Below are 17744 nucleotides of genomic sequence, written 5' to 3'. Positions count from 1 at the left end.
ATGCAATAGTGAGGAAGGATATTGACTCCGAAAATTATGATGTGGAATCTGTATGGGTTGAGATAAGAAACAGCAAAGGGCAGAAAAGGTTGTTGGGGGTAGTCTTATAGGCCCCACAGTAATGGAGATGCAAGGATAAGTATTAAACAAGTAGAGATGCATACAATAGGAGTAATTTACATATAGATTGGACAAAAAACTAGGAATGGTATTGTGGAGTTGTTCCTGGGGAGTGTAAGTGATGGCTTTTTAGATCAATACATTGAGGAACCAACCAGAGAACAGGCAATATTAGACTCGCTCCTGTGCAATGAGAAATAATTAACAATCTACCTGTGTGGGGTTGCTGGGGGAAAGAGATAATATTGAAAGAGAAAAATATGATAATATTCTTCATTAAGATGGAGAATGAAGTAGTCAAACCCAAAACTAGGGTCCTGAATCTTAAATAAAAGGAACTATGAGGGTGTGAGGTATGTATTGATAAAGATAGATTGGGGAACACCATTAAGGGGGTTGACAGTGGCTCCTATTTAAAGAACATGTGCATGAATGACAACAATTATTCATTCCTGTCTGGCACAAAAATAAGAGAGAAAAGATAGTTTAACCATGGCTTACAAATAAAGTTAGGGATAATATTAAATCCAAGAGGAGACATGTAAAATTGACAGCAAAAGCAGCAAGCCTGAGGATTGGGAGCATTTTAGAATTCAGCAAACAAGGACAAAAAAATTTGATCAAGAGGGAGAAAATATAGCACCAAAGTAAAATTGCAAAACAGAACGTAAAAATTTCTATATGCGTGATGACATGATTAGTAAAGGCAGTCAGAAATTATAATGGGAACAAGGATATGGCAGAAGAATTGGACACATTTTTTGGTTTGGTATTCACAAAACAGAGCACAAATAACTCCCCAGAAATATGAGGGAACCAGGGCGTAGTGAGGGGGTGGAACTGAAGGAAATCAGTAATAATGGTGCTGGGGAAATTAATGGAGTTAAAGGCTGAACAATCACCAGGGCCTGATAATTTACACTTCAGGGCAGTAAAGGAAGCAGCCCTGGACGTACTGGATACGTTGGTGGTCATCTTCCAAAATTCTATACACTCCGAAGCAGTTTCTACAGATTGGAGGGTGGGAAATGCAACCCCACTATTTATAAAGAGGAGGAGAGAAAAAGGAGAATTACAAAGCAGCGCGTCTGAATCAGTTGTGGAGAAAATGCTAGAATCTATTATAAAAGGTGTAATGTGTTTGGAAAGCCTAACGGGACTGGACATAGCCAGTACAGGTTCATGAAACACTGTAGGGATTCTATGAAAGGCAAATCATACTTAACAAAAACTACCAGAGTTTTTGAGGATGTAACTAGTGGAATATAGAAGGGAGAACCAGTGGATGTGGTGTACATAAGAACATAAGAAATAGGAGCAGGAGTAGGCCATCTAGCCCCTCGAGCCTGCCCCGCCATTCATTAAGATCATGGCTGATCTGAAGTGGATCAGTTCCACTTTCCCGCTTTCTCCCCATAACCCTTAATTTCCTTGTCTATCAGAAACCTATCTACCCGTGACTTAAAACATATTCAGCGAGGTAGCCTCCACCACTTCAATAGGCAGAGAATTCCAGAGATTCACTACCCTCTGAAAGAAGAAGCTCCTCCTCAACTCTGTTCTAAACTGACCCCCCCTTATTTTGAGGCTGTGCCCTCTAGTTCTGGTTTCCTTTCTAAGCGGAAAGAATCTCTCTGCCTCTACGCTATCTAGCCCCTTCATTATTTTATATGTCTCTATAAGCCTTCTAAACTCCAACGAGTACAGGCCCAATCTACTCAATCTCTCCTCATAAGCTAACCCCCTCATCTCCGGTATCAACCTGGTGAACCTTCTCTGTACTCCCTCCAAGGCCAATATATCTTTTTGTAAATAAGGGGAATCGAGGGATCCTTTGATAATCAATTGGGGGATTGAGTTTAGGAGTTGGGAGATAATGCTGCAGCTTTATAAGACCCTAGTCAGACCCCACTTGGAGTACTGTGCGCAGTTCTGGTCGCCTCACTACAAAAAAGAATGTGGAAGCTATTAAAAGGGTGCAGAGGAGATTTACAAGGATGTTGCCTGAATTGGGTGAATGCCTTATGAGGATAGGCTGAGGGAGCTAGGACTCTTCTCCCTGGAGAGACAAAGGATGAGAGGCGACCTGATAGAGGTTTATAAAATGTTGATAAGTATAGATTGGGTGGATTCTCAGAGGCTTTTTCCCAGGGCTGAAATGGTCGCTACGAGAGTACACAGGTTTAAGGTGCTGGGGAGTAGGTACAGAGGAGATGTCAGGGTTAAGTTTTTCACTCAGAGTGTGGTGGGTGAGTGGAATCGGCTGCCGTCGGTGGTGTGGAGGCGAACTCGCTGGGGTCTTTTAACAGCCTTCTGGATGAGTACATGGGATTGAGGGTTATAGGTAGGCCTAGTAGTAGGGATATGATCAGCGCAACTTGTGGGCCAAAGGGCCTGTTTGTGCTGTAGTTTTTTTATTCTCTATGTTCTAAAACTGCACACAGTACTCTAGTTGCGGCCTCACCAGTGCCTTGTACAGTTGCAGCAAGACCTCCCTGCTTTTATATTCTATCCCCCTCGTTATAAAGGCCAACATTCCATTCACCGCCTTGATCACCTGCTGTACCTGCAGACAGATTTTGCGATTCATGCACAAGAACCCCCAGGTCCCTCTGCACAGTAGCATGTTGTAATTTTGTATTTGGACTTCCACATGGCTTTTTATTCAGTCCTTCAAAAGAGGTTAGTGGGCAAAGCACATGGAATAGGGAGCAATGTCCTGCCTGGATTGGGAATTGGTTGCAGAAAGAGTGCGTGGGAAAAAAAATGGGCCTTTTTCTGAGTGGGAGATAGCGACTAGTGGGGCAAGACAGGGATCAGTGCTTGGGCCCAGCTGTTCACAATGGCACAGTGGTTAGCACTGCTGCCTCACGGTACCAGGGACCTGGGTTCGAGTCCTGGTTTGGGTTACTATCTGTGTGGAGTTTGCACGTTCTCCGTGTCTGAGAGGGTCTCCTCCGGGTGCTCCGGTTTCTTCCCACAGTCCAAAGATGTGCGGGGTTAGGTGGATTGGCCATGCTAAATTGCTCCCTAGTGTCAAGGGAGACCAGCACAGGTAAATACATGGGGATAGGGCCTGGGTGGGATTGTGGTCGCTGCAGACTCGATGGGCCAAATGTCTTACTTTGCATATAAATGACCTGGATGAGGGAACCAAATGGAACCATTCCAATTCTTCTGATAACACAAAACTGTAACACTACATTCTGCACACTCTTGTTTCCTTCTCTATGAACGGTATGTTGTGTGTGTATAGCATGCAAGAAACAATACTTTTCACTATATGATAATACATGTGACAATAATAAATCAAATTGAATGTTGTGAGGATGCAAGGAGGCTTCAAGGTAATTTAGGCGAGTTGTGAGTGGGCAAACATACAGCAGATGCAGTACAACACAGTTAAATGTGAAGTTATACACTAAAATAGAAAGGAAGAGCATTATTTAAATGGTGATACATTGGTAAGTGTGGATGCACAAAGGGATCAGGGTGGGTCCACATATACCAGGTAGTGAATGTGGAGGCAGTAAACATTTAGGAAATAAAGGGTACGCTGGCTTTCAAAGTGAAAGTTTATTTACTAGTCGCAAGTAGGCTTACATTAACACTGCCATTAAGTTGCTGTGAAAATCTCCTAGTTGCCACTCTCCAGCGCCTGTTTGGGTACACAAAGGGAGAATTTAGCATGGCCAATCCACCTAAAGAACATGTTTTTCAGGCTGTGGGAGGAAACCAGAGCACCGAGAGGAAACCCACGCAGACACGGGGAGAATGTGCAAACTCCACACAGACAGTGATCCAAGCTGGTACTTGAACCCGGTTCCTGATGCTGAGGGGCAGCAGTGCTAACCACTGTGCCACAAGAGGATTTGAGTTCAAAAGTCGAGATGTCTTACCTCGGTTACATAGAACCTTGGTGAGACTATACCCAGAGCACAAGCACTTTGGTTTCCCTACCTAATGAAGGACATATCTGCCACAGAAGGAATACAGTGGAGGATCACTTGGCTGATACCGGGGTTGGTGGGACTGTCCTATGAGGAGAGATTTGTTCAACGGGGCCTATATGATGACCGTTTAGAAGGATGAAAGATGATCTAATTGAAACATATAAAATTCTAACAGAGCTAGTTAGGCTAGATGCAGGGAGTATGTTTTCCCTGGTTTGGGAATTTAGAACCAGGGGACATAGTCTCAAGGATATGGGTAGACCATTTAAAATGGAGATGAGGAAAGATTTCTTTGCTTGTAGCTGGGTGAACCTATGGAATTCTCTACCACATAAGGCTGTGGAGGCAAAATCATTGAATACGTTCAAGAAATAGATGGATAATTTTTTAGATTTTAATGGCATCAAGTGATATGGAGAGAAAGCAGGAATAAGGCATTGACACTGAAGATTAGCCATGAAGCAGACTTGAAATGACCTACCCATGCTCTTAGTTACGTTTCTAACATCTTGTCACCTCCCAATTTCATGTCCACTTTCCTGGAACTTCATGTTTTAGTCTCTGCAATCAGTTTTCCACCCTGCCACAGTCCAAAACTGATCTTAACCAAGGACACCTGGCACCTTATGTGACTGTAACAAAGATGAATAATTCCTCTTCAATCTTCTCAACATGTCTGCAGACTTCAAAAAAAGGTGACAAGACTGAAGCCAGTGCTTTTGTCCCTCTTACCGAATTTGCTCCTCATCCTAGCTACAGATTCCATTTCTCTCTGGCAAATGTCTAAGACTGAATCAGACTATTCCCAACCTTGGTGTCTTGTTTGACCATTAGATGAGCTCCTGAATATGTGGCTGCACTAAGACTGCCTCTTTCCACCTCTGTAACATTGCCATACTTAGCTCATTTGCTGCTGAAACCCTCAACTATACCTCCAGACTCAACTATTCCAATACTCACCTGGCCTTCTCCCTCTGTAAGCTTCATGTCGTTCAAAACTCTGCTGTCCATGGCCAACCTCATGTTAAGTGCTGTTCATGCATTACATCTGTGCTCACTCATCTACATGGGTCCCAGGTCAAGCAATACCTTGATTTTCATCCATGTTTCCAAATACTTCCATGGCTTCCCTCTCTCCATAAATAATCTCCTCTAGTTCTATAACCGTCCAAGATATATGTACATGTCTAATTCTGGCCTCATTAGCACCCCCAATTTTAATATCTCCACCTTGGGTTGCCTGTGCCCTAAGCTCTGGAATTCCCTTCCCAACCCTCTCATTCTTCCTGTAAGATGATCCTTTAAAATGTACCTCCTTGAACAAGCTTTTTGGCCATAAATGACCTGATATTTCCTTATGTGCTCGGTTCAAATTTTGCTTTATAAACCCGTGAAATGCCTTGGGATGTTTCATGTTTAAAAACAAGTTATTCTTGATACCGATTGAAGAACTCAGTAGGTGGGGCGGCACGCTGGCACAGTGGTTAGCACAGCTGCCGGGACTCAGGTTTGATTCCGGCTTGGGTGACTGTGTGGAGTTTGCACATTCTCCCCATGTCTGCGTGGGTTTCCTCTGGTTCCTCCCACAGTCCAAAGATGTGTGGGTTCAATGGATTGCTATGCTAATTTGCCCCTAGTGTCTCAGGATGCTTAGGTAAGAGTGATTGGATGGGTAAATATGTGGGGTTATGGGGTAGGGCCTGGGTGGAACTGTCAGCATAGACTCGATGGACCGAATGGCCCCCCTTCTGTACTGTCGAGTTTCAAACTGCACCCAGATTTTTTATATTGGTTGTGTCGGCTCCTGCTGCCAAAAAGAATGCAATGTGCATGAAATTATATTTCCCCAACATTAGCAGGACTGATTACACTTCCTATCTGCTTTTCACAGCATGAAAACTGCTAACCACTGGTCAAAGTCGAGGGCAGCTTATAAATTTATTGAGGACGTGTGTTGGAGAGGAGAGGAGAGAAGAAAAGAAAGAAGAAAGAGGAAATGATGATGCACCAAGTTGTCCTATCCCCTCACTCAATAACAGGTCAATTCTACAGTAGCACTGGCACAGACTGGTGTCCAGAACACCCAGCCTTTGAACAGAAACACTACAGATGCTCGTTTCAGCAGGTAACTTTCGTGGAGAAAACACCCAAGGCAACCTTCTTGATCTGAATGTCTCCAGTGTTTTCTGTTTTTTCACTAACTACACCAAGTACCACAAACTAAGAGTGAAAAACATAAATACTTCAATGATTGGAATTTCAGAACCTGCAGAGTGAATATCTGCAAAGTGTCATACAGCATAGATTTCACTGCAGTTCCACTATTTGCTCTGCTATACTCACCCCCAGTATGATTGGCTTTTAACAATCACATCTGCTAAGAGGCTCAGGTGTAATGCAGCACTCTGGTACTTCCCTGTATTATGTATTACAATATAGTACCTCATTTTGCACACAGTAACCTAAAAACTGACCAGAAGCCAGTTCTGAACTGCTACCAGTTGCTTTTCTGCCCAGGTCTGCATGGGTTTCCTCCGGGTGCTCCAGTTTCCTCCCACAGTCCAAAGATGTGTGGGTTAGGTTGATTGGCCTCACTAAATTAACCCTAGCATCAGGGTGAGGATGTGAGGAGTTACGGGAATAGAGCCTGGGTAGGACTGAGGTTGGTGCAGACTCGATGGACTGAATGGTCTCCTTCTGTAGGGATTCTATGATTTTCAAGATCAATCAGATCAGTAAATGCAGGCTGGAGGCGGAGCTCCTCTTGTTACTGAGTGTTCTGTCACACTTTCACCCATCGAATACCTGCAGATGCTGAGAGGTTGTTTCCTCTTGTGGGAAAGTCTAGGATCAGAGGGAAAAATCTCAGAGTAAGGGGTCACCTATTTGAGACAGAGATGAGGAGGAATTTTTTCTCTCAGAGGGGAGTGAATGGGTGGAATTTTTTTTACCAGAGGATTGTAGAGGCTGGGTCATTGAGTATGTTCAAGGCTGAGATAGACAGGTTTTTAATCAGTAAGGGAACTGAGGGTTATGGGGATAAGGCAGGGAAGTGGGAGTTGAGGATCATGATATCATATCAGTCATGATGACAATCAACGGCGAAGCAGACTCGAAGGGCCGAATAGTCCACTTGTGCTCCTACATCTTATCATTTTAGAAAGTAAATTCAATGCAGCTGTTTTCAAGGTAATCCACAGTTGGTGACACTTGTACAGGTATTTACCTCTCTGCTTGTGCAGGAGATGCTCGAATCACTGCTGGTGCTCGGTTACTCTGACGATCACCCTTCGGTGATGGTGGCCTTCCAAACGCCTTCCGCTCACGATGCCCTGAAAATAGAGAACCATGGATTCAAGAAAAACACACAGGGCAATATCACACACTAACACCAAGAAACATACTGTTTAAGCGATCACCAGCACTAGCTATGTCAATGTCTTAAAATTAAAACCTCTTCCCTGCTATCTCTTCTAAGCAGCATGTAAGAACATAAGAAATAGGAACAGGACTAGGCCACAAGACCTCTTGAGCCCGCTCCCAGCCTTTGGTGACAATCTGTATGGAGGTTCACACATCCTCCCATGCCTACATGGGTTTCCTCTCACAGTCCAAAGATGTGTAGGTTAGGGGGAGTAGCTATGGTAAAGATGTGAGGTTGCAGGGATAGGGCAGGGGAGAGGACTTGGGTAAGATATTCTGTCAGAGATTTGATGCAGACTTGATGGGCCAACTGGTCTTTTCTGAACTGTAGGAATTCTATGATTCTTCTATGATATGAATCTTGTTTTTTTGTTCCTGGCTGCTCTCAATTCATTTTTCCTTTTTTAAAATCAACTTTTTAGTGGCTCTTTGCTGGCTTCCAAAACACTTCCAGCCCTCAGGCTTAGTACTGTTCTTTGAAGCATTATAAGCTTCTTTTAATTTAATAGTATCCTAAATGTCCTGAAGCCATCGCTGAGTATTTCTTGCAGAGCTTTTGTTTTTTTTTAGTGAAAGGCATTTTGTTGAACATTTTAAATAGTTTCTTTATATGTTTTCCAGTGTTTATTTGTCATACTTTATGGTCTTTCACCCAACAACCATAGCTGGCGGCACGGTGGCATAGTGGTAGCACTGCTGCCTCACAGCGCCAGGGACCAGGGTTCAATCCTTGGCTTGGGTCACCGTCTGTGCTGGGTCTGTACATTCTCCCCATGTCTGCGTGGGTTTCCTCTGGGTGCTCTGGTTTCCTCCCACAGTCCAAAGATGTGTGGGTCAGGCATTGGCCATGCTAAATTGTCCCTTAGTGTCCTGGGATGCATAGGTTAGAGGGGTAAATATGTGGGGTTATAAGAACATAAGAACATAAGAAATAGGAGCAGGAGTAGGCCATCTAGCCCTTCGAGCCTGCCCCGCCATTCAATAAGATCATGGCTGATCTGTCGCTGCTCAGTTCCACTTTCCCACCCTCTCCCCATAACCCTTAATCCCCTCTCCTATCAAAAACCCATCAACCCGCGTCTTAAAAATATTTAGCGAGGCAGCCTCCACCACTTCAACGGGCAGAGAATTCCAGAGATTCACCACCCTTTGAGTGAAGAAGTTCCTCCTCAACTCCGTTCTAAACCGCCCCCCTTTTATCTTGAGGCTGTGCCCCCTAGTCCCACTGTCCTTTCTGAGCGGGAAGAGTCTCTCCACCTCTATCCTATCCATCCCATTCATCATCTTATACGTCTCAATGAGATCTCCTCTCATTCTTCTAAACTCTAACGAGTACAAGCCCAGTTTATTCAGCCTCTCCTCATAGCTCAACCCCCTCAACTCCGGTATCAGCCTAGTAAACCTCCTCTGCACTCCCTCCAAGGCCAAAATATCTTTGCGCAGGTGCGGCGCCCAAAAATGCACACAGTACTCCAGTTGCAGCCTCACCAATGCCCTATACAGCTGCAGCAAGACCTCCCTACTTTTATATTCAATCCCCTTCGCTATGAAGGCCAGCATCCCATTCGCCTTCCTGACCACCTGCTGCACCTGCAGGCTGGGTTTTTGCGACTCATGCACAAGGACCCCGAGGTCCCTCTGCACCGTCGCCTGCTGCAATTTTTCGCCTCGTAAGTAATAGTCCTTCCTACCATTTTTCCTACCAAAGTGGAATGTTATGTTATGGGATAATGCCTGGGTGGGATTGTTGTTGGTGCAGACTCAATGGGCCAAATGGCCTCCTCCTGCACTGTAGGGACTCTATGATTCTCCTCATACATAAGCACTTAGCTTTGTGTGTGTCCCATTAGAGTACGTTACTTTCAAACTTCATTTAAGCTGGAATTCAAATGCATTATGATCACTATTCCCAGCAGATCTATCAGTATCTTTAGTTGACAGAAATTTATAATCAGATTTAAAATTAACAATTGTCCCAGTATCAACTCTCAGAAGAGAACACTGTGCTCAAAATGAAGTATAACCAGACCTCTTTACAGTTGTAGAATGAATTCTCCCATTGTATTCTCGTCTTTAGATACAGTTCAGCATTCTATTCACCTTCCTGATTCTGTATCTATTCATGACATTTTAATGATTGATGTATCTGGACCTCATTTGAGCCTCCATTATTTCTGGCTTCTCACCATTTTAGGCTTAAAGCGGAGTATAATATGGGAAAATGTGAGGAGAGACTACAGAATATTGTAGTACAGAAGGATTTTACCGTTCTTCTAACTGAATCACAAAAAGGTAGCATGCATTTACAACACCGGAGACACCGGAAATGCAGACTTGTAAGTTAACATTTTTGTCTTTTTATTCCGCAGGTGGAGGTCCACCTCGTTGTCAAACAAGGGGCATGCACACGGTGGGTCGTGCGTGGGCTGCTCTTGGAGGTTCTGGGAGTGGCCTAGTACTTCGTGTCGGTGTGTGTGCTTGATCCTGGACCGGTAGACGGGCGCCGCAACAGCTCAGTGACTAGCACTGCTAGCTGTGCAGATACATGGATTTGGGCCTGTGTCTGTGGGAGTTTGCGCATTCTCCCTGTGGTTGCGTGGGTTTCCTCCGGGCGCTCCGGTTTCCTCCCACACCCCAAAGATGTGCTCTTAGGCTGATTGGTTTACCAAATTGACACTATTCTCCCCTGAATCTGGCTAAGTTAGGGGTTCCATTCGTAGACACGCAGGGTAGAATAGGTGTAGGGTGATGCGGCGGTGCGGGCTCGTTGGGCCAAAGGGCCTGTTTCCCATGCTGGGTTGTTCTTTGTAACAAATAACTGGGAAGGCAAATGGAATGTTGACCTTTATTGCGATGGGTGGAGTACAAATGGAGGGATGTCTTTCTACAACTGTACTGGGAACTGGTGAGATCATGAGCATTGCATACAGTTTCAGTCTCCTTATTTGAAGCAGGATAGACTTGCACTACAGGAAGTTCAGAGAAAGTTCACTTGATTGATTTCTGATACAAGACTGTCCAATACTCACTGGAATTTAAAAGAATCTTGAGGAGTAGTCTTAATGAAACATCTAAGATCACAGAATTATAACAGCACGTAAGGAGGCTATTTCACCCATCATATCTGCTCTGAATGAGAAATTCACCTTATACCATTCTCTTCATAACACTGCAAATTCTTCTTTTTTAGAAAACAGTCCAATTCCCTTTTGAAGGTTTTGATTGAGCCTGGCTCCACCAGTCAGTCAGTACATTCCAGACCTTAACCACCATATAGAACCATAGGAACCCTTCAGTGCAGAAAGAGGCCATTTGGCCCATCGAGTCTGCGCCGACCACAATCCCACCCAGGCCCTACCTGCATATCCCTACAGATTTACCCACTAACCCCTCTAACCTACGCATCTCAGGACACTAAGGGCAATTTTAGCACGGCCAATCAACCTAACCCGCACATCTTTGGACCGTGAGAGGAAACCTGAGCACCCGGACAAAACCCACGCAGACACGAGGAGAATGTGCAAACTCCACACAGACGGTGACCCAAGGTTGGAATCGAACCCAGGTCCCTGGAGCTCTGAAGCAGCAGTGCTAACCACTGTGCTATCGTGTCACAGTGTGAAAATGTTTTGTTTCTGGTTGCTTTGTTTCTTTTGCCAATTATTTTAACTCTCCGCTCCCTTGCTCTTGATCCTTCTACCATCGGGAATGGCTTCTCTATTTCTACTCCGTAAAGGATCCTCATGATTTTGAATATTTTGTTCAAACCTCCTCTCAGTTTTCTCTTCTCTTCTCCAAGGAAAATAGTTACAACCTCTCCAATCTACCTTCATAACTGAAGTTCCTCATCCCTGAGACCATTCTCATGAATCTTTTCTGCACTCTCTCTAATGCCTTCGCATCCTTCCTAAAGCGCAGAACTGGATGCAATACTCCAGCTGAGGCTGAACTAGTACGTTTAGTCTGCGAGGGCTTCTAATAATTGTGGGGTAAAGTTTAAAATGAGGAGTCTCCCATTTACGATGGAGATAAGGAGGATTTTTTTTCTCTGATAGTTGTCTGTCTTTGCAAATCTCTTCCACAGAGAGCAGTGAAGACTTGGTCAATAAACATACTCATGGTTGAGTTACACAGATGTTTTGATCAATAAAGCAGTCAAAGGATTTCAGGGGATAGGCAGGAAAATGGAGTTTTAAGGCCACAATCAGATCTGCAATGATGTTACTGAATGGAAGAGCAGGCTTGAGGAGACCAATGGCCCATCTTTGATCCTACTTTTATGAATTCAATTGCTTGTATTGTGGCGCACCCTCCTTGCAATCAACACCTGTTAATACAATATATGTTTCCTTTGACACTGCTTCCAATGTCGCCTTTCCTTGTGTCATCAGCAAACTTAGATATGTGCTCACTACCCCACTATCTAAATAATTAATAAAGTTGTTCCTGGCTTGGTATGGAGGTTCTTAGCTATGAGGTGAGATTGAGTAAACTAGGGTTAGTTCTCCCTGGAAAGATGGAGGTTGAGGGGCGACCTGATAGAAGTTTATAAAATTATGAAGGGCATAGATAGGGTGAACAGTTGGAAGCTTTTTCCCAGGTTGGAAATGACAAACACAAGGGGTCACAAGTTCAAGGTAAGGGCAGCAAAGTTCGATACAGATATGCAGGGAACGTACTTTGCACAAAGGTAGGGACCTGGAATGCGCCATCAAGCAAGGTGGTTGAGGCAGACATGCTAGGATCATTTAAGACTTAACTAGATAGCCACATGAACTGACTGGGAATAGAGGGATACAAATGGATAGTCTAGTTAGAAACACATGATCAGTGTAGGCTTGGAGGGCCGAAGGGCCTGTTCCTGAGCTGTATTGTTCTTCAATCTTCTATGGTGTTAGATTCGCTGATTTTCTGCGTTGTGCAACCGCTGCACTTTCCTCCCTCTGTATTTTCACCCACTGCTGGAAAATTTCACAGGAAATATCTGGCAGCAGGTCACATGAAAGTACTCACCTCTTTCTGGAGACACTGTGACCCGTTTGGATGGCGGAGAGGATGGCCTCTCCTTATCAGAGGGTTCATACCGTTTCCTGGTGCCCTTATCAGCAGGCTGAAATAGGGAAAATAAAATGTTAAAATCTCCAATTACAGATCCGGCACTTCTTCCATATCACTCACTCACACCTCAAATCTCTGATAAATACCTATCAATTATTACATGAAGAGGAAAAGTGTCTATAGTGAAGAGAATTCTGGCCATCTCCAATCACACAATTAATAAAAAACATCCATGGGATGTGGGCATCACTGCTGAGGACAGCATTTTTTGCTCATCCCTAATTGCTCTCAAGTTAATGGTGAGCTGCCTTTTCGAACCACTGCAGTCCATGCTGCTAATGTCCTTGAGGGAAGGAAATCTGCTACCCTTATCTAGTTTGGCCTACACGACTCCATAGCCACAGCAATGTGCTTGATTCTCAACTGCCCTCAGGCAACTAGTGATAGGCAATAAATGCTGGCCAGCCAGCGACACCCAAGCCCCACTAATGGATAAATAAAAAATCAGGCTGCCTGGCACAAAATATTCTCGTTATTTAGCAGGAACTGTGCAAACTTGGAGAGGCAGGGTGAATAAAGCAGAGGAAGTCCCCAGCTTCTTGAATTAGCACAAAGTCAGGAACTGTAAAACAAATCAGGTTTAAAAAATATTTCTTGCCCTGATCCTGGAAGGGATGAATAGTTCCTCTTTTTCCTCCGTCCTCTTCACTTCACAAGCATTGATCTGGGTTGACTCCCAGCTGACTCGTCATTCATCAGAAAACGACGGACAGTAAGATTTCCCCCTTTACTCTACCAGTTGTTGTTGTTTCCATTATGAAATGCTCCACTCACTCCAGCAGCTGCTGGAGTTGACACTGAACTTGCTGCTGCCTTGAGCTAGTTACTCAGTATAGTAAGCACCTAGTCGGAAATCATTTTCCAGCATCATTGTCCTTTATTTCACTAAAATTGTACACAAAAACAATTTAACATCTAAACAAGGTACATTACCTTGTTTAGCAGCGTCAGTTTAATGTCCTTGTGTGCACTGTAGACAAGCTGTGGGGGCTTGCTGATCTGGGTGGGTTTCGGTGTGGAGGAAGATTTCTGTGGCTGTGGTGGAATCTCACGTTTCCGCCTTTCCTCGCGCTCCTTGTCTCTTGGTGCCTCCTCTCTTTTGGGTTTCACTGAAAATGGATTGAAATGCTTTAATGTTGGTCCCCTAGTGACTGAACTGGAAAGAATGTGAGCAAGAACAGAAGAGAAAATGTGAAACATTAGCTTTTATTAATACTAAGGAAATCAGGTTCAAGTTCAAGTGTGTCTGGCAGCATCTGTAGAGAGAGAAATAGAGTTAATGTTTCAAGACTGTATGATTCTTTGTCAGAGTTAAAGAATAAAAATAGTATAAAAAGGCATAGAGCAGTTGGAGCAGAGTAGGGTATTAGTAGTAGGTAGCAGCAAGGAGAGATTGCAACAAAGATGTGCAGGCGACAAGACAAAGGGAGTGTTAATGACAGTGTTATAGAGGGTGCTGCTAGTGGCATAAAGGTAAGATAGCATAATGTAAGGGGAGAAGAAAGGTCAGTGCTCACTGGAAGCAAAACTAAAAAACAAATGACAGTTGGCCCAGTCTGGTTTGCAGTGGGGGGGAGGCGGGTGGTGTATGTGTGTGTGCGTGCATTGTGACAAAAATATTTTGGATAAAACCTTTATAGCGAGGGGGATAGAATATAAAAGTAGGGAGGTTTTGCTGCAACTGTACAGGGCACTGGTGAGGCCGCAGCTGGAGTACTGTGTGCACTTTTGGTCGCCACACTTGCGCAAGGATATTTTGGCCTTGGAGGGAGTGCAGAGGAGGTTCACTAGGCTGATACCAGAGATGAGGGGATCAGACTATGAAGAGAGACTAAATAGACTGGGTCTGTACTCGTTGGAGTTTAGAAGGATGAGGGGAGATCTTATAGAGACGTATAAGATAATGAAGGGGATAGATAGGGTAGAGGTAGAGAGATTCTTTCTGCGTAGAAAGGATAGGAAGACTCGAGGGCACAGCCTCAAGATAAGGGGGGAGGCAGTTTAGATCAGAGTTGAGGAGGAACTTCTTCACTCAAAGGGTGGTGAATCTCTGGAATTCTCTGCCCGTTGAAGTGGTGGAGGCTGCCTCGCTAAATATATTTAAGTCATGGGTAGGTTTCTGATAGACAAGGGAATTAAGGGTTATGGGGAGAAAGCAGGAAAATGGAACTGATCCACCTCAGATCAGCCATGATCTTACTGAATGGCGGGGCAGGTTCGAGGGGCTAGATGGCCTACTCCTGGGGGATTGTGGCCGGTGCAGACCCGATGGGCCAAATGGCCTCCTCCTGCATTGTGCAATTCTATGATATATTTCTTATGTTCTTAAAACAAAGGGGGTGAAGATTGAGGAAAAGGTCACAGTCTAAAGTTGTTAAACTCAATGCTGAGTCCTGAGAGCTGTAAGCTGCCTAATCAGAAGATGCTGCTCTTGCAGTTTGAGCTGAACTCTGCTACAAAAATGCAGCAGGCCAAGGACCGACATGTAGACATGGGAGCAAGATGCTGAGTTAAAATGGCAAGCGACTGGAAGGTTGTGTCATGTTTGTGGACAGAGCAAAGATGTTCTGCAAAGCAGTCATCCAGTCTGTGTTGAGTCTCTCCAACGTAGGAGATCTCATTGGAAACAGTGAATACAATAAACTAAATTGAAGAAGGTACAGCTGAAAGGCTGCTTAACCTGAAAGGAGTGTTTGGGCCTTGGACAGTAAAGGAGCAGATGTTGCATCTTCCGTGACTGCAAGGGAAGATGCCATGGGAAGTGCATGAGGAGTTGGGGTTCATGGAGACGTGGACTAGTCAAACCGCTCAGCATAGGAGTCCCATTACTCCACATTTTCATCAAAGGGTCCTACTGAAAATGTCAGCCATTTCCTTTCTAATGAAAGGACCTCCATGTGCACAGTTTGCAACGTGTTTCAGCAGCTACCTTGCTTTTAGCTTTTTAAAAGGAGGCACAACCTGAGCCAAGAAGAGGGGCAAAAAGTGGGAAACTATACAGCAGTCAGCATGACCTCTGTGGTGGGAAAGCTGTTGGAGTCAATCATTAAGGAGATGACTAAGCATCTGGAAAAGCAAAGCTCAATTCACCGGTGTCAGCATGGTTTTGTGAAGGGCAAGTCTTGTTTGACAAACTTGCTGGAGTTCTTTGACATCAGGGCAGATAATGGGAATCCTGTGGATGTGATCTATCCAGACTTCCAAAAGGTATTTGATAAGGTGCCACACAAGACACTGATCCAGAAGGTTAGATCCCAAGAGGTTGGGGGTAGAATATAGGCTTGGAATGATGATTGGCTGACTGATAGAAAACAAAGAATTTAGGAGGCATGGGTAGCAAGTTTGCAGATGACACCAAGATTGCTGGCATAGTGGATAGTGAAGAAGGTTATCTAGGATTGCAATGGGATCTTGATCAATTGGGCCAGTGGGCTGACGAATGACAAATGCAGTTTAATTTAGATAAATGAGAGGTGATGCATTTTGGTAGATGAAACCAGGGCAGGACACTTTGAAATTTTGAACTTTTAAGTTTTGAGAGAAATGGGTTCCTACCACGATCACCACATAGGCCAGACCTATGTTGTATACCAACCAGGCCTGGGATAATATCATCTGGAGGAGGCATATGAACCAGCTGTTGGTGGGGAGAACCAATAATAGAAACATAGAACAGTATAGCACAATACAGGCCCTTTGGCCCTCGATGTTGTGCCTAGCTATGTCCAAACCCAAGATCAAACTATCCCACTCCCTATTATTCTGGTGTGCTCCATGTGCCTATCCAATAACCGCTTGAAAGTCCTAAACACACTATCACAGCAGGCAGTGCATTCCACACCCCAACCACTCTCTGAGTAAAGAATCTACCTCGGACATCCCTCCTATATCTCCCACCATGAACCTTATAGTTATGCCCCCTAGTAACAGCTACATCCACCTGAGGAAATAGTCTCTACATGTCCACTCTATCAATCGCCCTCATCATTTTATAAACCTCTAAGTCGCCTCTCATCCTCCTCCACTCTAAAGAGAAAAGCCCCAACTTCCTCAACCTTTCCTCATAAGACCTACCCTCCAAACCTGGCAGCATCCTGGTAAATCTCCTCTGCACTCTCTCCAATGGTTCCACATCCTTCTTGTAGTAAGGTGACCAGAACTGCACACAATATTCCACATGTGGTCTCACCAAGGTCCTATATAGTTGCAACATAACTCCATGGCTCTTAAACTCAAACCCCCTGTTAATAAACACTAACACACTATAAGCCCTCTTCACAGCTCTATCCACTTGAGTGGCAACCTTCAGAGATCTGTAGATATGAACCCCAAGATCTCTCTGTTCCTCCACATTCCTCAGAACCCTGCCATTGACCCTGTAATCCACATTCATGTTTGTCCGACCAAAATGAATCACCTCACACTTATCAGGGTTAAACTCCATCTGCCACTTTTCTGCCCAGCTCTGCATCCTATCAACGTCTCTTTGCAGCCTACAAGGGCCCTCCACCTCATCCACTACTCCACCAATCTTGGTGTCATCAGCAAATTTACTAATCAACCCTTCAGCCTCCTCCTCCAAATCACTGATAAAAATCACAAATAGCAGAGGGCCCAGCACTGATCCCTGTGATATACCGCTGGTAACATAAGAACATAAGAAATAGGAGCAGGAGTAGGCCATCTAGCCCTTCGAGCCTGCCCCGCCATTCAATAAGATCATGGCTGATCTGTCGTGTCTCAGTTCCACATTCCCGCCCTCTCCCCATAACCCTTAAACCCCTCTCTTATCAAAAACCCATCAACCCATGTCTTAAAAATATTCAGTGAGGTAGCCTCCACCACTTCAACAGGCAGAGAATTCCAGAGATTCACCACCCTTTGAGTGAAGAAGTTCTTCCTCAACTCCGTCCTAAACCGCGCCCCCTTTATTTTGAGGCTGTGCCCCCTGGTCCTACTGTCCTTTCTGAGCGGGAAGAGTCTCTCCACCTCTATCCTATCCATCCCATTCATCATCTTATATGTCTCAATGAGATCTCCCCTCGTTCTTCTAAACTCTAACGAGTACAAGCCTAGTTTATTCAGCCTCTCCTCATAGCTCAACCCCCTCAACTCCGGCATCTGCCTAGT

General features: G+C 44.5%; 1 protein-coding gene across 11 annotated transcripts in view; it reads right to left on the bottom strand.

Annotated features, from left to right (window-relative positions):
• Positions 1–17744, bottom strand: part of zc3h18 (zinc finger CCCH-type containing 18) — a 179616-nt gene that overhangs the window by 9072 nt on the left and 152800 nt on the right. For all 11 annotated transcript variants that reach the window (XM_080186637.1, XM_080186636.1, XM_080186640.1 and 8 more), the window contains 3 exons: positions 13548–13723; positions 12510–12606; positions 7300–7405 (listed from right to left, as the gene is read on the bottom strand). In XM_080186637.1, coding sequence (XP_080042763.1) covers positions 7300–7405; positions 12510–12606; positions 13548–13723 — 379 coding nt within the window. The remainder of the gene's footprint in view (positions 1–7299; positions 7406–12509; positions 12607–13547; positions 13724–17744) is intronic.

The sequence above is a fragment of the Carcharhinus amblyrhynchos genome, chromosome 4 (assembly GCF_965287045.1).
Source record: "Carcharhinus amblyrhynchos chromosome 4, sCarAmb.v2.hapA, whole genome shotgun sequence".
In the NCBI taxonomy this organism is placed as follows: domain Eukaryota; kingdom Metazoa; phylum Chordata; class Chondrichthyes; order Carcharhiniformes; family Carcharhinidae; genus Carcharhinus; species Carcharhinus amblyrhynchos.
This window is presented reverse-complemented; position numbering and strand designations above follow the sequence as displayed.